General features: G+C 40.1%; 1 protein-coding gene across 5 annotated transcripts in view; it reads left to right on the top strand.

Annotated features, from left to right (window-relative positions):
* CTBP1 (C-terminal binding protein 1) overlaps positions 1–23,083 on the top strand; it is a 207,180-nt gene that overhangs the window by 36,923 nt on the left and 147,174 nt on the right. For 4 of the 5 annotated variants that reach the window (XM_072333999.1, XM_072334001.1, XM_072334000.1 and 1 more), the window contains exon 2: positions 14,130–14,297. The exons of the other annotated variant lie outside the window; for it this stretch is intronic. In XM_072333999.1, coding sequence (XP_072190100.1) covers positions 14,240–14,297 — 58 coding nt within the window. In that variant the 5' untranslated portion in view covers positions 14,130–14,239. The remainder of the gene's footprint in view (positions 1–14,129; positions 14,298–23,083) is intronic. 5 annotated transcript variants of the gene reach the window in all.

Genomic DNA, 23,083 nt, shown 5'->3' with positions numbered 1-23,083 from the left:
AGGAAACAGTGCACCAACAGGTCTCATAACTATTCGGTTGAAATAGTTTTGCGTAGTTAAAAACTGCTTTATGAGTAATAAATCATAGAGATCATAGTGTTTATGACCCGCCCATTAAACATACTGTGTTGTCGATTCTTTATATATATGAAAATCCTACAGTTGTGTTGTAGACCTCTGCTGTAGGTTTGTCTGCTTGTTTTAAGTGGGCTTTGAAAACAAAGGCTTATTTTGTAGTTCTGTTGTCTCACTCAATGAAATAATAGTAACTAATTCAGAGGGAATGGGTTCAAGCTACTGCAGGGGAGATTCAAGCTGAACATTAGGAAGTATTGCTTCTCAGAAAGGCTGGTCAGGCACTGGAATGGACTGCCCGGGAGGTGGTGGAGTCACTGACCCTGGGGGTGTTCAAGGAACAACTGGATGTTGTGTTGAGGGACATGGTTTAGTGGAAGCTATTGGTAATAGGTGAACATCTGGACTGGATGATCTTTTAGGTCTTTTCCAACCTTGGTGATTCTATGATTCTAATCAATATATGAATGAACTTGACTTCAGGTGAATGGAAAATGGCAGAGGCACGTGAGTAGTTAAACAGAGAAGTAGATATGAAGCAAGCTTAGTAATGTCAATGATGAGAAACGTGTTACTTCATGAAATTGTTTAATAAAGTTGCATAGAAATAATGCTAAAATAGTGTTCAACATATATCAGAAATATTTGTTACTGACCTCCTAACTGCACTATATAAGCAGATGAGAGTTGGTGAGGTAGCCTGTCCAATGTTTCTGTATAAAATACCTTTAAAAATGTACTGTGCCCCTCCAATAGGAGATGAAAAGAGAATTCAACTTTTGGTGATATTGCTGTTCTTGACACTGTAGGAATTATTGACAGGTTTGCATCATTTCTTCTTTCTCTTAGCAGGTAAAAACAAAATATGCCAGTGAGCAACTTTGAAGACTCAGCCTATTCTCTGATGGTTTTATGATCCAAAGTTCCTTTTTGCATCAGGGGATTTGCTAGAGGACCTTTTTGCATTGCTGCAGTTCTGACTGTACATCAGATGCCATAACTTCCTTCAGATGTAGGTGCCCCTAATGTTGCTCCTTTTATCTGTTATCTGTTGACCTCAGAGGTATTTATGAGTGGCTCCAGTTAGTTTGGTCCAAGTGAAAGTTCTTAGAATTTGGGGATAGACGGTGGAGAGGTAGGTCTCTGTAAAGGGGTTGTAGATGTTCTTTGCTGCATAAAGTTTTAAGGTATTTCTGTCCTTCTTTCTGTAAAGCATCACAGTTAATTACTGTACGGACTGGAGAGGGAAATGTTTATTTCTTAGAGAAAGTGTAGCACTAGCATCTCCTGGTGTGAGTTTCAGAAGGAACACTGGGATCACCGATCTCCTCTGTTTGCTGAGGACAAAAGAATATCATCTGGCTGTTTCAGTTTTGAAACCCAGCTATGTTAGTGGAGGTGCTAAGTGCAGGTAAGAGAGTTGGCGTCTGATTCTGAATCACATCCAGACAAGCTCTCTTAAGTGAATGGTGAACTAGTTTCACACAGTTCTTACTACTTGTAATACAAAGAGATGTTAACCTGCTTGCTTTCCTTGGAAAGCTGAGCTGTTCCTGCAGGCAATCGCTGGGCTTTGGAGCTCTGTTCTCGTAGCTAAAAGCTGTGAAGGAACAAGGAGCAGTAAGCAATAGCCTGTGGAGAGTTCAGGAGTCACCTTGGGGAACAAACTGTAATAGGAGAAGAGAGGACAGCAAAATAGGGAAGCCCAGCTCCAAGAGCTGAGGGAATTCATATTCCAAGGACAAAAGAGAAGGTGGAGCTGCTATTTGCTGGCATGACATGGAAGAGTAATAGTTCGTAGTAATCTTAACTACAGAAGAAAACAGATAGAGGTAATAGGCAGTGATTGACTTAAGGATTATGCTGGGCCTGAAAGAAGAAAAATAAATGTGGGATGCAAGGTTTTCCCTGTTGTGAAGGCAATGAAAGTAGTTTCCCAGGGCAATGTTTTGCACAGTGATCCCCTGTAGGTCAGACTTTGACTGTCAGAGTGCCATTTATGAGAGGTGTTTTTGGAGTAGTTGGCCCACAGAAGGTCTACAAGCAGGTTAGACTGCAGGTAATCAAAAGTAGCACACTGAGGCTTTCCTGGAAGAAATCTGTTATTTGTAACCCTGGATGCAATGCTGTAGAACTCTGTTTTTCCTGTTGTCCTTTTCCTGATCCCAGCCATCTATCATTTACGTCACATTACTGGAGGAGGAGCTCATAGTACACAAGAAATCAGTGGGGAATTCATCTAATTTATCTAACTTTATTTTTCTGCTAAACCTTTCAAAAAAGTTGGCATTATGGCAGAACGTGCCTTGGAACAAACTGCAGGGTCCTACTAGTCTGCTGACAGATGGTCTTGTCACATCCTCAAGGTGTTGCATGCCAGCTTCTTGGACAAGAAGAAGATACTGAAGTGATCCCAGGTTTTCTAAAAGCAGCATATCCAGTGTGCAGCGACAGAGTGCCACCAGAGCTCCGTTACAGGGAGTCCTGCAAGGAGTCATTTTTACTTCCTCTATAATCATCTGCCTGATTACTGGTTGAAGTGTTTGATGATGTTTGAATGAATGGCAGTGTTATTTCTCTTTTCTCACATCTGGGGTTTAATCCAGAATTGTTGAGCACGCTTCTTGAGAAATGCAAATAATTGAGCCTGTGTGTAGCTTTCAGCCTCTTTACATCTTTGCTCAACACCCTACTTTGTACGTGAGAGAATATTATGGTTTTGACTTTGTCCTCAAGGCATAAAATGTTCTGAATTTAAGACAGTCTGAAGTTTCTGGATGAGGCCTCTCCTTCAGCAGCAGGAGCATTTGAATTAAGCATGAAGAGTTTACCTGCGTGTTAATAGGGGCTGGATATTTCATTTTCTAGTGTAGCGTAGGATTGAAATGAATTTCCATTAAACACCATTACGGTCTTTCCTTTGCAGACCAACTGCCAAGTGCACTTCCTGCTTGCTCTTTCTTCTGTAGCAAGATAGAAAAGAGCATACATACTCAAATAAAGAAACTGAACATTTCCAGATAGAAGAGAGGATAAATTGTAAAAGTTTGTAGTTACAGCAGTTGATACAGAAATACACTGAGGGACTCTGACAGATGTAGTTGCACTAAAGCCTTTTTGGAATAAAATACAATAGCTTGTTGCATTTGGACTAACTTACTGTGCCAGGTTTTGGTATTCATAATGCAGGAATCTTGGATCCTGATGTGCGCAAGAGGAAGCCTTCTGAGATTAGCATCCTCCTAATACAGCGCACAAAAATGTAATCTGTTCATCCACTTCTGCAGATACCAGAATTGTTTTGCAGTAAAAATAAAGCAATTTTGCATCAAAGTCAATCTCAAAAGCACAATCAAGTTGCTGCTCTGCAGCATTCAACAGCTCTCAAGTATGACTTTTGAATGTAGAGCTAAGTAACACAGTTCCTACATTTTTAAGGCCTCCTTTCTGTAGAGAGACTGTATCTTGAAACTGTGCATGAACTGAAGAAGGGAATTAAAACCTCTGCCTCCCCCGTTTCTCTGGGAAGGACGTTCTGGAGATTCTCTTAGTGAAGTAGCCTCTCCTGACTGCTGTTCTCCTCTGCCTTCCCAATGATAAATAAAAGAGAGAACAGATGAGCATAAATGTTGAACATAGACAAAATGTAATTAATCAGGAAAATTAGTAGAGTATGCTAGCATTGGTTACAATATATTAGTATTGCATACAATTGTCTGTCAGTCTCAGATGCATGAGGCTGTCTAATTGCGCTTCTCGTTTTTTGTTTCCCCTGACTTAATTGCTTAAAGGATACCAGGTCATAGTCACTAGCATTAATCTTCTACATAAGCAATTCCTGTAATTGTGATAGGAGATTGCTTATGGAATTTAGCAAGGTGTGAAAATACTGTTACTGTGATTGAGATGGGAGTGTAGCTAGCTGGAAATTCCTTAATGAAATGTCATGTCATGAGATGCTGATTGACACCAAAATGCATGGAAAAGAATTACCAATTAAACAGTGTCTAGTTGGGTGTGGAAGGTCTGACTGCAGGGAGCCCTTTAGGCGAGGTAACCATTTCTTGATGTTGAGAAAGCCATATAGGGATGTAATCTGGTAGCGGTGTTTCTAGGTAGGTCTTGATTCTTTGGCCAAATAGGAGAACTAAGAGTTGTCTTGTAGCTGTACATTTACAATTGCAAACTGATTCCAGTCTATAAAACGTGCCTTCCTGTAGGACTGTAGGGTAAGGTGCAAAGTTTGTAAGACCTAACTTAAATCACAAAGAGGGAAATGGAAGCTGTCAGTTATTTAGCCTCTTATTTTGCTTTATTTTTCATTGCTTAGTAATGAGGAAAGATGCTTTTCCAACGCCTAATGTTAAACTTGAAAAACATATGTTTTAATTTACCTATACCTGCTTGATAAAGGAATGGAGCTTTTTGACACTGCAGGTTGCTGAAACGTTTACATAATAGTTGTGTAATTGCACTGATATCAGAAGTGTCGAAGAAATTATTGGTAAGAGTTATTAATGATCCTGTAGAACTTTCTCAATTCAGTGTCTCCTTATTGCCAGTTCATGTGAAATGCGGAGTAAATGCACTTGATAGTTGCCATCTTATTATTTTTAGGTGCTGGCCATTAAACTGGGAGAAGGCAAAGGTCCAATATTTCGGCTAATTAAAAAGAAATAAACGTGAATTATGCATCCTTATGCACAATATTTAAGGAAAAAAAAAACCAAAAACAAACAAAAGCCCAAATCATTTATACTATTTCCGTGCTACTACAACTGTAGTTTTACCAGGAAACTGAAGAGCTGAGGTGTAGTAGTAATATTTAATTGTTACTCAAACACTTTGTTGTTCAAGTGGGACAAAAAGTATCTTAGAAATAGTCTCCTCCCATACAGAGCATATTTTTCTTCAGAGGCATCTGCACACCTGGCTATTTGTGTGCCCAAATCCAGCATTCAAACCTTTTTGGCATGGGGGAAAAACAAAACGGGTCCCATGGTTTGTCTTATGAATGGACCTGTCCTCAGTTAACTTTCTGTCCTTAATGTCTTTTGGCATGATTTCCCTACTCGCTTGCAGAATCTTTTCTTCTTTCCACTCTCTTCCTTTTCCACTGTGCAGATGTGTTGCTTAAAGCACCAGTTTTAATCAGTAAAACACAGGGCTGTGGATGTTTGTGGGCTGCTGCACCCAGGTGATGTGCGTTGGCATCACGTGTGGAACATACACGCAATCCGTGTGCCTGCTGTTGTGATGTGGGATTATGTCTGTTTTAGAAGGAAAAAATGAAGGCTCAATAAATCAATAAAAGGTTAAAAGTAATCTTTTGTCCCTGCTGGTTCCAATCCTTTCTAGCAAAGGAGATCCATGAAATGCAACAGTAATTGTTTCCCTTCCCAGAGAATTCATTAACGGAGGCATTAGCCTTTTTATTGCCATGAGCTGGGGCTGATTCTGCACATCCTGTTATGCTTTCTCAGGTGCGTGAAAACATTGAATGTATTTAACAATTTTGAGTTTCTTATTCCAGTCACAGAAATGTTACGTTTTGAGTTATTTTCTGTAGTGGCCATTCAACTTCTCCTCTGCCGTCTTTTACAATCACTGTGGTTTTATTTAGCTCATTTACACAGTTCCTGTCCGGCTCTTTCATCCCTCTCAACAAAAGGGAGGGAGTCTTTCAGCTCTTCAGTCTGTGCAGAGAAATTGAGAAGAGATTGATCTTCTTTCAATGTAATTTTCTTTCATTTCAGACTTCAAAAAATATAGGAGCGATTACTGTAACGCCGATCTGACAACCCTCTTATTTGACATTTTTAAATGGTTTTCATCTGGGAGTTATAAAGTGCTTTGTAAAACAGTACATATCACAGCATCTGTGCGTGCTGGGATGTGCACCTGCGTGTTGCTTTACACGGCCAGCAAGGGGTGAAATGAAGAGTGCAAGGTTAGCCGCGTGTTTCAGGTCTGTGTGTAAGAGGCAAAGCCAGGGATTGGGTACATTATGAATGGGATACGCGATTTCAGGAAGTCCACGCAGGTCTCAGATGGTTGATTTCCCTTTAGTCTTTTTGAGTTATGTGGGAGCTTATCAGAATACCGTTCTTTCTGAAGAAGCTGAACACCTGATACATGGCTTCTAGAAGTTCTGACAGGTGGGAAGCATGGCAGTGCTATTGCTCAGGTTCCAGTCCACAACAATTTTCCAGCACTAAGAGCATCTGTGGGATTTTACTAGAAATGTAAGTGTCTCAGTCAGGTAGCCTCTAATAATTCTCTAATGCTGGTTTTGGTGTCTGAGTGAAAGTGTTATTCATGACCCAGAAATCTGAGTTAGCAGCGATGCTTCCCATCTGTCTGCAGTCACACACATCTGCAGTAATACACTGTCAGTAGTGAGTAATTTTTGGCTTGTCGACAGATCCATAATTGAGAGAAGATGCTACTAAGGGAAAAAACAGCTTAGGGAAAAAACTTATGGTGAAGATAAATAACTCATAAAAAGCTTCTAATGATGGAATTACTGTCACAGCCTCCTGTTGTGATAGTAAACTACTGTTTTCACCATATTCTTTTTCAACAAGGCCATTTTATCATCTTATGCCGTAACTTTGGGTTGTGTTTATTAAATGTTATGTTGTATCTTGGAAGACATTTTATTTAAAGACTGAAAGTAATTTGATTAAAAACAGGATGGTGGAAAAGGATTACTTAGGCACAGCATTAAAAAATAGTGAATAATAAGCTAAAAAGCTGTAGCTTTGTTTTTAATGGTGTGCTGACTAGGTGTGTTCTTGGCCTTACTTGAAACCTTTTTGTCAACAAGGGAGGAAAAAAAAAACCAAGTTCACTGAATATATTTAAATCTGCTGATGAAATAATAATTTTTTAGGAGAGGTAGAAGTGCTGCAGAGCAATCGTGTTTGCTTTAATGAGCTGCACTCTGTGAAACTGTGTCTTCAAGTTTTCGGTCAAATACAGAAGAAGGGTGAGCCATTCTCACAGGGTGGAGAGCTCCATCTGAAGAAAAGTAGCTTTGCTTGCACTAGGGATGAATAATCTGCTGACCCAAACCTTGCAGTGCCAAGTCCTTTCATCGTAGGGCCTGGGATATACCTGAGGTAAGGGTTCTCCTGCCCTGGATGCCGGTGGAACCGCTCTGACGAGGCGGTGCCTTGCTCTGGGGCCTGCAGACAGTACTCTGTATTTTACTGCTGAGTTTAAGGAGGTCAGCGTCTGATGTGATCTAGGATTTAGTACTTTCTGGGACAATATCGAGGAGCTCAATCTCTGCTGCAGGGAGAAGCTGAAGTGCCGGCACCTGGGCAGAGCATGAGAGGTTCTTCTAGCCCCCAGGTGCACGCATAGGAAAGCGATGGCTAGAACTCATAGCTGAATGGACAAATTAAGCAAAAGCAGCTAGTTACAACTGTCACTGTTTGAACAATTTACCATGTATTGTGGAGCTGTATCGCTGAATGGCTTGGGCTGGAAGGGATCTTAAGGATCGTTCAGTACCTACACCCTGCTGTGGATGGGGTTGCCACTCACCAGTTCAGGCTGCCCAGGGCCATACAACCTGGCCTTGAGCACCTCCAGAGCTGGGGCAACCACTATTAGTACATGGTGGGTCTAAGCTACTGGCAATTTTTTATTATCTGGATCTTCTGTATTGACAGTCTGATTCTATTAGTATCTTTTAGCCCCAATCATACTAACTCATTTCAGCTGTATCTCAAGACTGTAAGGTTTGCCCTTGTATCACAAGGGACCACAGGTCCTCATTTCTGTCTCCAGCAGTGACTACAGGTGGAAATTTAAGGAAATTATCGTGTTGCTTCTGATTTTACTCTTCGTGAAGAGCTGCTTCTTTGGCAGCAGCTGTTGGATGCTGAGCTAAACACTGTAATATAACACAGTGATTATTATGTGGGAGAACAGAACAAGCAGGCACTGTTAATTTTCTTTTGTCATTTTTCTGCGTATTGATTTCTGATCTTGGTTTGCATCTTGGCAATCACTAACAGTGGCCACTGAAGGGTTTTCCATAAATAACTAATTCCTTCTAAGAACCATTTAAAGTTTTGGCATTCACGACACTCGGTGATACCAGATTTTCCAGTTTAATTGAATATTCCATGAGAAAGCTTGTTTTGTTTTGTTTTTTTTTTTTCTTCTGATAGACACTGTGTGCCCCCTAGGTATTGAATTGAAGCATGGTGCATATCTTATATATATATATAATATATAATATTATATATTTTTATTTTTATATTTTAAAAATATTATATATATATATATATATATAATATCTATCTATCTATCTTATATATATAGTCATATTTTCATGTTCCACGCGGTTGTTTCTTCTCCAAGCTTTTTTTCAACCATTGCATTTCCTCTTCTCCTTTAAGCAAGCTGTCCCATGCCTCCGGCCATACTTACTGCCTGTACTGGCACTTCTAGTTCTCCATCTTTTTTTCAGATAAAGGCAGCTGAGTTTTATGCAGCAGCATTGCAATGTTTGAGATTTTCAGCTATTTCTGAGTAGTGTCCAACATTTCTTGGCATCTCCTTCAGTGACCTCCTCCCTCATGTGACAATTTCATTGATCTTGAAGCACTCTGTATGGTTTCTCTTAGATTGTACTGACATCTAATGGTAAGGCAAAGTGCCTTTGCCACACTTAGCGGCAAGATAAATTGTCTGACAGTCAAAAAATACTCAATTTTGTGTGACTAGATGGAATAGCTTCCATTTTTGCACAGGAAGTCTGATTTAATGCTTTCTCTTCTGGCAGTGAATCTTCTTGTTGCGTTCATTGGGCCATGCTTATTTTTTAAACGTACCTTAGACCTTTGTAAGAGTAGTTTTCAGGACAGTGTATATGCTGGTTTGATACTGCAGTAGCGCTCGGTGGAATTCATGGCATCTCCATAGCGGTACAGCAGCAGGGCCAGCTGTCCCACGGCATTCCGGACAGGATATCCAGTGATGATGCAGCAGTCTTAGAATTGACACATTTTGAAGAAATATGCATGACCTCTTTTCCTTTTTTTCTTTCTATTTGAGGTTTCTCTGGGCTTTTTTTTCTCGTTGTTCAATCTGGTATTTTTAAATACTTAGTAGTGTCTGGTATTGCTGAATAGTACTTTTGAGCTTTGGAAAGAAAAAATGAGTTCAGTATTAATCTCAAAGTTCAATAACTACACCATGGACCTTCATTGAGACCAGGATGTCACCTAACTTTCATTCAGAAGCAGCATCCTCTGATCCAAAAGTTTACTCTGAGCAGAACCAGTTCTTGTCTTACTGACAGTGCGAGTGTTGAGTGATGAACTGTAGAGCTTTGTTTAAAGCATTCTGCTTTTTTCTTTTTTAATTTCCCTCTCTCAGAGCCCACATCTCTTTCTGTGGCCTCAGAAAACTGATGCCTTTAGTAAGCAAATGCATCTTTGCTCTTTATTTGAACATGAAGCTAATTTCTCTGACTCGGCCTTCTCCCATGTCCTTTTTCTTTTTGCTGTTTATAAACTGATACTGTCGTTTGCCAAATACAAGAGACATTGTTCAGGGATAGAGAAATGTTTGACAATATAGCTGTACTTCCACTTTCTCACATTCTAAGCTGTCTTCGGTGTATGTCATTTATTGTCCTTTTCTGCCCAGAAAGGAAAACCTGAAACTTGAAGCTTAATTTCTAAGGGACATCAGTAATTAACTTAAGCACAAATTGTTATGGGGCGATTAGTACTTCTTTGTGTGTGCAGCTTTGCATAAGGCTTGCAGAAGGACTTTCTACTTCATGCTTTGTGGAGAGTTAAATGCATGAAATGGATGCTAGGAGATAATGATTTAGTGGTTTTCTGTAGGTATGGTAAAGGGACGACGATTGGACTAGATGATCTTGTAGGTCCTTTCCAACCTTGTCATTCTATGAGTCTATAACTGGTAGTTTAAGTCTGTATAGGTTTTGAGTTTTGTTTCCCCTGTGCAACAGGGGAACCAGGTGTGGTACAGAATCTCTCTGCTGCTCAGAATAGCAAATGTCCTGTTGTGAAGCCAGAGTGAGTTCTGCGAGTCCTTCTGGTTGTTTCACTGGTTAGACAGTCAAACAGCCTTTCAAGAGAAAATCAAATAAATGAAATAATTGCAACCAAAGAAAACAACAGAAAACTATTGTCACATTGGCATTCTGTTAAGAGGTTCTTCTTCATGGTGAGCATGCCTGTTCTGCCACGAAGTCTTAGCTATGGCGGGCCTTTATTATCTTGGGAACCTATTTATTCTCCAAAACAAACAGTTGCTACAAAATGCGTAGTTATTTGGGATAATTTAAATATTTATAGCACGAGGAACACTTCCATTATTTACTTCTTAGTTCCAGGCTGTACGAAATGGCTATTTGAAGGCTTTTAGGTGTCATGGAAAATAGAGCTCTTATTGATTTGGATGGGAGAGAAAGAGAAGCAAAGCATTAGTCTGCTTGGGTTGTCTTGGAAACTTATTTAATTTATGAAGTCATAAGAAACCGATGGCAGTGGAATGTTGAAAATAAACTTCCCGCTTTTCTTGCAGTAGGTTTTTATACATTTGAAAGTTGATAGTAGAAAGGGAAAATAATTCAGTAACTTAATGTAGTTTCAGACCAAAGAACGTACATTAGAACAGCTAAATTAGATGAAGATAAAGATTCCCAAGGGTAACATGGAACTTCATGGCTTTGTTCTCACTGTGTTAGTGATCTATCAGTCTGTTCTGTGAGTTTTGTTTCTGTTTTGGATTTCTTACACTTTATCACCATATTTGGTTTAATCTGCAAAGCTTTTTGTGTGAAGGAATCTGATAGTAAGGCAAAGGTACAAGTCAGTCTTTTGCCTTGCCTAGCTGCATGGGTCAAAGTCCATGCTCAGAAGAGCTTATGCACAGTCTTTTTGTAGGTGGGCTCCTTATAGGTTATGTGTGATGCAGGTCACTTTTTTAGTAGGCTTCCACCACCTAGTTTAATTAAGTCTAAAGGCTATCTGTTTCACCTAAAAGTCTCCCATGAAAGTGAAGCCAAAGAAACTGTCCTACATTGCAACCTCTGATGTTTGATGAGAGAGAGTTCCTTAGTAATTTGGAACTCATCTCTTCCCAAGAGTAGGACTCGATAGTCCTTACAGGTCTCTGCCAGCTCAGGATATTCTGTGATCTCGCCTACCATTGTGCATGTAAGTAGCCTACTGGTTAGCTTTAAAAATAAATTTCTTAGTTTTCTTCCTTCTCATCATCTTTCTTCAGGGGCCTCCTGGGTTTTGAATAGCCTGCTTTTAGGTCTTACTTACAGCTTTATGTTTGTCCTTTACTCCATTACCCATGTTGCCTTAAGTCAATGTTGCTTTACTTACTTGACATTCCCATTTCAGCTTGTAGGATTTGCTCGCACTGCTATAAAAATGTTGGAGATTCTCTGTTATTGTAGTATCTCAAAGAGTAAAGCTCATCCATTCTTGAGATAGAGCAAAATGCTCCAGGCTATAATTGCCAGAGGCATCTTCTCTTAAGAAATATCTTCAAAGACTAGGATCATCTGTTTAATTGAAAGAAAAGCTCTAATATTCTTTTTAGTGATATATATTTAATCGTAAAATTGTGCTGCACAAACAGGTTCTGTATGCTGATATTTCAGATGAAACGTGCAGTTAGGCAGTATATATCAATATATATCCTGAGTTCATTTGGATTCTCATTGAGTTAAAACATTGAGCTATAGTAGTGTGCTCTTAAATACTTCTTGTTCTAATTCATTGGGCAATGGGCTTTTATTTTTAGTGAATTTCTCAAATACAGTTATTCACGTTGTGGTTTAGTAATTGCAGTTAACGAACGTACCATAATTAGAATGTTTTTGTTTTGCTGGGAAGCACTTCCCATATCATCTTCTCTTTGGATCAGAACATGTAAATATAATAAAATCGTGTGAGGGTTACATTTAGCACTGGGTTAATATGTTAATTTAATTTTTGCTCACACTTATTTTTTGAAACTTACGACATCTTGCCATGGATAAAAACCAAACAAACGGTGCTTTAAACAAAGCTACTTGATTTATATGGTATGCTTTGAAGCTACTGTAGATGGATAGAAAGCAGCTGGTGACACTTCCAGTGGTAAGGCAGTAGTTACAGATGGGCTGCTTTTTTACAGCTGTCAGCCAACTTCGTATATAGAATGACTACAGTGGAAAAATCTTGGGCTGAATGAATAAACAAAACTGAGCGCAAGGAGGACAGAAGGCATATATGTTTCTACAAGACAGGAAATTAAATTAGCTATAAAAATTTAAACCTAGATTAGCATTGGAAACATTCAGTGTATTCTGGTTTTTGTTTCTTGTCCTCTTTTATTTTCCTTCTTCTGTGTCTATTGGAGGTGGTAGGTTGTAAAACAGAGTTAACAGGCAAAGAAATGCTAGTTTGGGGTTGACACGAGTTTGGCTCATTGGCTGAAGGAAAGGCAGGTAGCTATGGCTAGTTTTAAAAAGCATTTAACTGCATGTCAGATTTGGTGTAATGCTCGTGTAATCTTGAAGCCACGTTCAATATTGAAGGATGTCGTATTTTGCAGGAATAATCAATGTGAGGCATTATAACAGGAAATTTACTATACGGCACTGTTTTGTTTTATTTTTTAAGAGAAAATGGGCTTCAGCATTCTTCATCAATTTCTTCTGTCATGATGATTATGTTCAGCTGTAGTCAGACATTGTGCAGAACATTAGAACTCTTGAATTTGAGGATAAAGGAAAAGGTGGAGGCAGAGTGGAGGGGAGGATGAGGCTGAATGAAGTGATAAAAGCATGATGAATATTGCACATTGCCTCCATCTTCAAGTGAAAATAAACACGGAGAGGAGCTTTGTTTTAAAAATCCAAAAGTAGCGAGCAGAGTTCGGCTGGAAGAAGATAGATATTAATGCAAATGTGCAGTGCTTCATATTCAAAATATTTTTGTCACTTCACCTCAAGAGTCTTCATAAGGTGTTGACTAATTTGATTTGATTAAAAAAAATAAAAGAGCATCTAGGAATCACAGAATCGTAGGGGTTGGAAGGGACCTCTAGAGAGCATCGAGTCCAACCCCCCTGCCAAAGCAGGCTCCCAACACCACGTCACACAGGTAGGTGTCCAGGCGGGTCTTGAATATCTCCAGAGAAGGAGACTCCACCACCTCCCTGGGCAGCCTGTTCCAGTGCTCCGTCACCCTCAGCGTAAAGAAGTTCTTGTGCACAAGAAGAAGGAAGAAACAAGCAGATATCTAGGTTTGGTCACTTGCAAGGCCATGTAATGTTCACCACTGATGTTGAAAGCTCCTGGGAAGGAATAAACGGAAACAGGGAAATGAATTATTTGGCCTGTGTTTGTATGCACCATGCTTGTAATACGTGTTTGGTTCTCAGAGCCTATTGAAGTTCTTACAGGGAACAGATGCAGTGCTCTTATTATGCTTTTTCAAGGATCTCTATAGCTTTACCCATTCACTTGCTTCTGTGTGTTTTATTTACAATCTACCATTTTGGTAAGAATTGTGATGTGGGATGTTTCTCCTCTCCCCACCCCCTTCCTGCAGGCTGTGTGCTGTGTTACCCTTCTGCTGTCTTGCCCAGCTACGCAGGATCTGAAAAGTGCTTCGTTGTGTGTGCTGCCAAAGAGCTTGCCTAGTCATGCATGAAGCTGTTTTAAATGCCATTTGCTTGATGTAGATGTTGGCAGTCTGTGTTCTCACTGGGATGCACATCTTCAGTTATGTGTTTCTTGAATCGTGACCCTAAACTTCCCAGTATCAAACTCTGATTTATTCTAATATCATGGAGTTAAGCACGAGAGGAGCGTTTCCTTGCTTGCTGTGTTATGATGCCTTCCTATGGGGAAGCTTATTGTGAAATCCCAGGATACCAAGTATGTTTAGGAACTGTGAATGTTTTCTTATTCTTTTAAGTATACATAGGTCACTCTTCTGGAAAAGGGTGAAAAAAGCCTATCCTTAAGAAATCTGTCTTTCTATTCACAGGTTTAAAAAAAAAAACAAGTATATAAAAGGCAGAAAACGTTTCTGAGTTGTGGCTGACTTTGAAGTCCATCATCAAACTGTGCGGAGACGTTCTCTGAGCTTCCCCTCTTATGTCTCTAATGGACAAACACAAAGTGAAGCGGCAACGGCTGGATCGCATATTTGAAGGTTGGATATTTCAATTTCTAAGGTTGCATTCATTTAGTGGATTATAAATATTTCTGGAGGTCGGAACTCTGCTCGTTTGGTCATTCAGTGTATTTTTTGTAATTGAGATGCGTTTCCTGTTGAAATTCTGTTAACTGTGCAGAGGTGTTGGGTTTTGATGAATAAAAGCAAAGAGTGTGGGAACTCTGTACTGTTGTCCAGTTCCGTTTCCTTCCAGCTCAGCATTTTACAACGTTCTGCCAAGATGTTGTGAAAGCTTGTGGGTTTGTATAAAATAACAACCACAAAAGGATAAGGAGACCACATAATCCTCTCCAGGGTCTTTCTCTACAGATATGCTTCATATAGATTGATTTAAGAGCCCGTATCTGGTCTTAGTGAGGAAATGGGAAAGAAGCTAAAGAAAAAATCCCAGAAGACCCCCAAACTTAATGAATGTTAATAAAAATACCGAGATCTTGTGAAAGGAGTGGAATCACTTGCATCAGTCAATTAATCTTGAATCACAGTTGTGTGAATTGTATGTTCCTGGTATTCTTTGTTTTCTTTCAGATTTGATGTGAGGGCTGAGGGCTAAGTTGTATTTTGATGAATGCATGAGTGGTTGAGGCTAAATATATATATATATATATTTATACTATATGCTTGTTTCTTCTTAAAAGGGATCTGTTAACTTCTTTACCAAACCCATTCTGGTATGACTGGAGTAAGTGTATAAACTGTTGGACGAGCAGTTTTTGCATCATGCCTAATACTGAAGCAGTAAACTGCATTTGAAGCAGCTGTGTTTGTCGTCAGCAGTCACTGGTAGCTTTGTTGTATCCTCCTCTTTTCCCCTTTCTTTGTGCCAATATGAGTGTACTCGTATAATGAACCAGAGTGGAAGAGGACCAATACTAAAAATACAATATTTTGTTTGAGAATTTCTCATGTAGGTGAATTCCTCAGTCCAGGTCACAGCTGACTCAAGAGTTGCATTGAAGGAGCAGTTGGAAAGGAGGAATGAGGGGCACAGCCAGAGAAAGGCATTTTGTCAGAGTACCAGAAGGTACAATTTCATATGTGATGAACAACAAGTAGCTTAGGTCACCCTGAATACTTGATCCAAATTGATGTCATGTCACTACTGGACTGATTGGCCAAGTGGTCAGCTTTGTCTGCTCACGAAGAACTAGGGAGCTGGCTGTTGAGGGTGGGAAATTGGGAAGGATGTCCCTCCTGGGCAACTCCATTGTAGGATCAGCTGGAAGTGACCTAGGGGTGAGGGGTCTTTGGTCCCAGGTCCTCATTCTGGAGTCTCTGTGTCTGACCTCACCAGAAAACCTAAAGGTATATATTTATTTTATTTTTGCCTATTTTAGTGTGAGCTGAATTAGCAAAGCATGAGGAGACAGAAGTGAGAGAGGACAGAGAAACCTGTCCCTTCTGGGGGCACCCACAGCTGAACTGAACTCCACCGTCCTTTTAGGGTCACTATATTTATCAGTCGAATGACGTAAGAGAAATTAGTTGTGGTGATGTGGCAAAGAATGCAGTCGGGGTGGAGGTGGCAGACCGTTAGGCCCTGTGACTGTATAAAACAGCAGCAGCTTCCCTCAGGCTGTGTGTTCACATGTTGTGACACTGTTTAATCACAGCCATTTGTGTGGCTTGTTTTCCCAGCCTTGCACAATTCACTGCATCCTAAAATCTATCCGTGCGGCCATGCACTGTTGGGAATTGATGCAGTTGAAAAATACAGCAGGAATGAAGTTTTTTAGACACTTTGACTTCCTAATCCCCTTTACCATATGCTGGATAAATGCTGTGTTGTGGGAGTGGGAAGATGCAGAAGAGGGTGAACAAGAGGGGAAGAAAAAATGGATATGGAAAAATGCTTAAGGTTTTCTGGGTACAGGAATTCAGTTTGGCTGTGTAAAACGTCAGGTCTACATTCTGCTCCTGATGTTCTTAGAGGTTTGTAAACATCTCTCTGGCTGATGTTGTTAGATCAGTATCCGTGCCAGCGTGTAATGTAGGATAAAAATGAGGGGGCAGGTTTGTTTTTAGAAAAGCTGTTCCCTCTATGTGGCCCCGTTCAGGTTTAAAACTCAAGGAGTTCTCTGCACGTATTTCCCATAACACAGCCTAAATATTTTATATTTTAGGAGGACGCGTAATGTTTCTTTTAAAGCTCAGGAAACTTAATGAGCTGTACAGCTATTAAAGGTGGCTTATCTTCCCTGTCAGCTTTTTTTTGTTCAACAGTCCCCGCACAGCTTTCTTTTCTCAACCTTTTGGCTCAGAAAAAAGAATTATTTTTAAGATGCATTTTATTGCAAGCTCACTAAAAACAGGTAGCGGTGCTTTGCTAATTACTGCTGCTGTTTATATGTATATTTTTAAATTGTTTAACATAAAAACTTGTGATGAGCAGGCGTTTGTGCCTTATTGCGTCTATAAAGAGATGCCAGCGGTGTTGCGACGCACCACATTTCATTACTGTTTGTCTCACTGCTCAAAGGAGGTGATTGCGAGTTGAAATTCAGTTGCTAAAAATTGAATGGTATGGGACTGGTTCCCCAGATGAGATGTCGGTGCTGTGAACATGTGCACAGGGCTGCACACAGCTTGTTCTGTGCAGTTAATGGATCGCCACAAGCGTTCCTGTAAGTTACAGGGCTGTGCACTTTAAGTGCTCTGTGAGTTGAACTGTTTTCCAATGGCTTTTGGCAATTTGCACACTCGCTTACAGTAACGAATCATGCAAATTAAGCAACCAATTGAACAGGCAGCATCGGATTTACTGTTATCCCAAGTTAACGACGGCATGGGAGCGCTACTACTAAATTTCAGTTAATACTCAGCGGAGAAAAAATCCGACTCTATTACTTTGGGAGCAATTAGTTCTCTTTTAATGTAGTTGTGTAAGTAATTTTTGTCTCTGAGGTACCTATGATTCCCTTCAGTGGTTTCTTAAATATGAAATTGAATATTTGCCTTTCATCCTGAAGCTATTTTCAGGGTTATTATTTTTTTTTCCTGCTTATTGGAATGGCGTGCCATGTTCTTGCATACGTTGTCTCAAAAAGGTGCTATTCAACTGTGCTCTGTCCTCCCAGTTTACATAGTTCTATCAACCAGCATTGACTTAAGTAAAGGCAGTCAGACTGTCCCTTGAAGAAGCCAGATATGAAACTGGCTTCCACTGGTAGCCATGAAGTCTGCCTTGGCATAATAGCATGGTCCTGGGCAGACTGAGATGCTAATGTTAGACTTGTTCACAGTGGATAAAGTAGCTTTTAGGCTTCTTCTCTTGAAGAAAAATAGTAACGAGGCACGTGAAAGATGTTAGTTATTAGTTACTGATTATATATAGTTATTAGTTACTGATTATATTGTTCTTTGTCCCCCTCTCCAGTGGAGCTGATGATTGCAAAGCATAATTATAGCAGTATACATTTGGCAGAACAGTTGGAAGTGTCACAGTGCAGAAATAAAATGTGTTCATTTTCTGAGTAATCTGAAAAAAATCTAAATGTTTTTGGCATTTGGAAATGTTGTTATCTCTAATTAAGGTATTATTGCACTTCGCATTGTAACAGATCTGTAAACAGTGCTGTGTGTTTGCTTATATTCTAGAAATCTTTAATTAAGTGTGTGCATGTTTTACTGACCGTTGCTTGGAAGTTACCTTGGGGATGCGTGACCTGGTGGTTGGCTAGGAGCTAACAGATGAGGTAGGAAGGCAATGGGAGGTGGCTGCAGCGTGAGGGGACAGTTCTGCTACATCTGGATTGTCTGTGAACAAACAGGCTTGGCAAACACAGTGCAGTGAGTTCTCTAAATACACTGCTTTGTAAAATACGTTGTAGATGTTGGTTGGCACCTCCGCTTTTAATGTGTTTCTGAGCTTTAAGAACCAAAGGTATCGGCGGAGCTGGGAGGTGGAAGAAGTTTCCTTCTATTTTGTCTTGTTTAATGACGCAGGTATTAGTGATTAAACAACTACAGCGCAGCACTGGAAGTGTAGCTGCAAAATTGTGAGACTGATTTTTCTGGTTTGATAGCTTGAAACAAAGAAATAATTATTTGCAGGTACCTGGTACATAGAGAAAATACTGACGGCGCATGTCCAACAGGTCTGTGAAGACCCTGCATCACCCCCAACAGATGTGACATGGTTTTCTAGTTCAGCTTTTGGAAGAAAAAAAGACATCCTTGCACACCCAAAGCTTCCCAGCAAACCTTACAATCCCTTTTCCTCTTCCTGAAGCATTGGTATACAGCTTAATGTCATTCTTTCTGCACGGGTTGCCTCTTCCTTTAAGTACCCAGAATAAAGCTTGGAATGTGTTATAGTGGTTTTAATAGCATGGCTTTATTACCTAAGGAAAGAGGAAGAGTTGAACGGGGTTCCTAAATTGAAAAAGAAAATGCATATTAATGGCACGTGTTTCAGAAAGTTCAGATAAAATCTCTCATCTTTTGCTTTTACGAAGGACAGCCTTTATTCAGGGAAGTCTGATTACTGGTGAGTAACTGAACATTGTACTCTTTAAAGGACAGAAAAGTACATGATAAAGGAATAGTTTCTTTTCAAGGATACAGACAAGGATTTCTGTCCTTATCAGAAAATAGGTGTTCTTAAAGCTCCTCTTCCTGTTTGTGGTGCTGTATAATATGAGATCTAATAGGATACATCTTCATAGTTGATGTGGTGTGTTGATGATTCCAGGTGTGAACAGAACCAGGTTTTCATTCTACATTTATGAGCAGGTCTTGAAATACAGAGCGGCCAAAAGTTTGAAAGCTGCGTTCTGGTTCCAGGTCTTTCTTGCGCTTGTAGCAGAGAGCCCAACTTCTTACCACGTGAAAGCAGCAGGTTGACAAATGCCACACAGTGCTCCATGACCACTGCTGGACCACATCTGGTATACCTGAGCTGCGACTTTGCTCATTGCAGCTGTGAAATCGGGCAGTTTTCAGGGTATTAATGAGAGCAGCGGTCTGCCTGGTTACTGCTTGGGTTCTCCCTGTATGGAAAGGAATTTTGCTGAAGGTGGTGTGTACTGCATATCTTAATCTGCAAAGAGAAGGAAAGTGGAATAAATGTTCCCAGGCCTTGAGTACTCTTCGGCACTTTCTTATGTAAATGCATATTGCAGGTGTTATTTTCTTTGGAAAACAAGCTATAAATCTTCTTAACTGGTGTCTAGGTTTGAAGATGTTCGTAGCTGACTTGCTGCAGGTATTGGAGAACAAAGGGGCATCATACAACTGCGGACTATCGTACATCACACAGCACTTTATATGCTTTTCTGTATGTGTTGTGTTCATAGTGCTGGGCATGCTGAACATCCCGCGTGTTGCTTGAAAGGAGAACGATGGGCTGCTTTGCTGCTTGTTGTCTTTTTTCACAGACTTCAGAAGAAAGCTTACTGAAGGATTAGGGCAGCAGAGGGAGCTAAAAGATTCCTAATATTTTATTGTTTGTTGTTTCCTCAGAGAAAGCTGCTCTGTCATGAAGTACCAATTAACCTTCACCAAAAAATGTGTTTTTCAAGCCCAAAGTGCCTTTAGCAAATAAATAAGGACTCTGAACTGGAGAGAATTCCCTATTTCCTAAGCAATCAGGTAGAAATTAAATGAGGAATCAGGTAGTATCAGCTAGCAAAACCTCTCTGCGGGACCAGCCATGAAATCTCTCAGCTGTAACTGATGAAGGTGTGTAAGCAAGCAGTTGTCTATGAATAACACAAGCAGAATATTTTGTGAATAACCCGTTACTTTCAGATTTCAGTGTCTTGAAAATAAAAATGCATGTGTTTGTTCTTCACCAAAGGGTGTTCATAACAATTCATCTGTTTTCATGTGTTCTGCATGCAAGAACTTTGAAACTACTTCTGTGAGCTTGAAATAGAGAGGTAACGTGTTTAACCTGTTACATGAGTGTTGTCTTCAAGGAGCAGCATTGAGTTCTATGGACTAAGAGAAATCAATGAACTGAAAAAGTTGCTACCACGAATAGCCATATAAGCCATAAGTAGCCATATAGGAAGCTTGTCTGTGACTGTATATCTGTGTATTTGGGGTTTGTTCACCTCAATGCAAACCCATCCTTTCTGTTGGGACAACTAGAGTTGAACTGCTTATGGACAGGCTCACTTTCCCTTTTATATTTTATTCTTAATCCTCAATATCTACTTGGGAAGGTGTTGTTGGAGTTCTTTTGGATTGCTACTGCAACTTGCCTTTGGAATTCGGTCTTCATTATGTGCTACCCAAACAGTTTTTGAATTTGCATGCACTTAAGCTTTTGCAATACTACAGAGGTGTTACTGGTAACAGTGCAAATTGTATAGAAAGAAATTAGCTTAAAAGCCCATTCTGCCCTAAATGATGCTGAACAGTAGCTGCTAATGAAAAGCATTATCTTAACAAGAAAATTCGGGTGGAGGGGAGGGAGAGTGGGGAATTTTAGAGGAAGCTTTTTAATTTTACTGAAACAATAACGTCACTGATCTCAAATTTTGATGCTTTTTAAAGAAAAGCAGTGTTTTTGCTGTGCCCAGCATTACATATTTCACCTGTAGAGTTATATTTTCATTGGTGCATTGAAATAAAAGCACTGCTTGTTATAGCAAAGTACAGTTATGATGCAGACAGAGCACTTCTTAACAGCTGTGATCAAGTCATAGAATCACCAAATGGTTTGAGTTGGAAGGGACCTTTAAGACCATCTAGTTCCAACCTCCTGCTATAGGCAGGGACACCTCCCACTAGACCAGGTTGCTCACATCCCCATCCAGCCTGGCCTTGAGTGCCTCCAGGGAGGACCCATCCGCAGCCTCTCTGGCAACGTGTTCCAGTGTCTCACCACCCTCACAGTAAAGCATTTCTTCCTAATATCGAGTCTAAACATACCCTCTTCCAATTTAAAGCCATCTCCCCTTGTCCTGTTGCTTCCTGCCCTTATAAAAAGTCCCTCCCCAGCTTTCCTTGAGGCCCCCTTCCATCAAAATAGAGCTACTTAAACATTTAAGTATATTTAAACACATAAATAACAACACTGATACTGTTCAAGTATGGTAAACACAACACAGCTTGAAACTCACAGCTGGGTTTACAGGGCTGTAATTGTTATATTTTTAATATCATATGTGTTTGAATTAGAACCTACTGTTTAGCCACACCTAGTTGTTTAAGCCTAAATAATCCTCAGAGAATTAAAAAAGCCCTTTAGGACTAGATATTTAGCTTGTATGCAGTGCACATGAATGCCTGGTAGAACTTTCCAAAGCTTTAGAAATCAAAGTGCTTGATGGTAATATGTACTTACTGCAGCCTGGGGTCAGGGAAGATGCTTTAAAAGCCTTAGGTTTATACACAGCTTTACATCCTGCTTTGGAAAATTGAATGAGAGAGAGCTGTGCAAAGATTAAATGTCTGGTAAACATGTTGAAAAATTTAAATAGTCATCTAATTAAAGCAGACGTGTTCAGCTCTCACAGAGGCAGTTCCCATCCTTAGGGAAGCGCAGTGTGAGCTGCAAGGAGGGATTATATTTTGCTTCCTCCTGTAGGAGGAACAGACTTCTGGTTCTGAGGCATCTGTAGCTGCTTCCTTGAGATGGGGCCTGGGCATGGCCTGCCCAAAGCTGGAGGCACTGCAGGCAGCCTCTGCCAGGGGAAGGGAAGTCCTTGTGGTATGAAGGTTGGCTCATCTGGAGTCCAGACCCCTCTGCTTAACTTGTAGGACACCTTCCTAGGTCCTGAGGTAGAAGTAACAGCAGGCTGCAGTGCTCTAGAAATCGATTTAAAACACAACGCTTTGCCATCTGACCTGCCTTGTGTTTGGAGCAGCCAAAAGTGTACCCACAGGTACCGCTGGGGATCAGAGCAGCAGTTTTGTACCCTGCATGGGCACATAAATCAGAAGGTCCCTTCCTCTGTCCTTACCTGCGAGAATTAAGTGTTAAGTTTGAATTTCTTATGATGCCTAGAAGTGGTTTTTTTGCTTTTATATTTTTCTCTTTCTGTCCAGGAGTTGGTTGCTCAGAATTATCCCTGTTTCTTTTTCCTCCTTGCCTTCTTTTTCAGGTAGCATCCTACCTAGCACTGAATTTTTAAACCTCCCATTCTACCAATTAACTGAAGACTCACCCAAATAACCAATAAAAATTACAGGGCAGGTTGGAAGCACACAAAATTATTGAGGGAAGGTGTGATTCTTTTGCTCCTACTTGTATTCCTTGGCTTTCCTTATGCATAGATGACACTCAAATACAAATAGACTAAGACTTCTGTTAATGGGTAATTAGGAAGAACGTGTTAATATACAGTGCATGTTTCTCTTTGTCAAAGCATGCACATTTAAATAAATGATTTTATTAAATGCTAAAGGAACTTTTTCCCAGGTAATTTAAGTTCTATTTCTTGTCTCCTGCCATTCATTTTGTTTTTCTCTCACTGATTGGATGAGCGTTACCTGTGTGTTTGCTGGGTATCAGCCACCACGTAGGCAGGTGTTACTCAGCTTCCACAACATCTGCCAGTCACTTCTTGTAGCTGTTGTTGGTTTATCTAACCTGCAGATGGTCATGTTTGTGCAGTGCTCCACGAAGTCCCATGCTTGTTCCCCGAGTGCCGCTTCGCACTTGCATGCAGGCATCATCAATTTATCAAACTCACATGATTTAGTAACAGTTATTTCTTCTTGCAGTAAACAAAAGCAGCTGCACTCTAGCTATCTTTATCTGCATGAATGCATAGATTGTGAAAGGCTTTTCTGACAAAAGTTCAGAA

The sequence above is a fragment of the Excalfactoria chinensis genome, chromosome 4, assembly GCF_039878825.1.
Source record: "Excalfactoria chinensis isolate bCotChi1 chromosome 4, bCotChi1.hap2, whole genome shotgun sequence".
NCBI classification, from domain to species: Eukaryota; Metazoa; Chordata; class Aves; order Galliformes; family Phasianidae; genus Excalfactoria; species Excalfactoria chinensis.
Note: the sequence above shows the minus strand (reverse complement) of the source record. Positions and strands in the feature narration are given on the sequence as shown.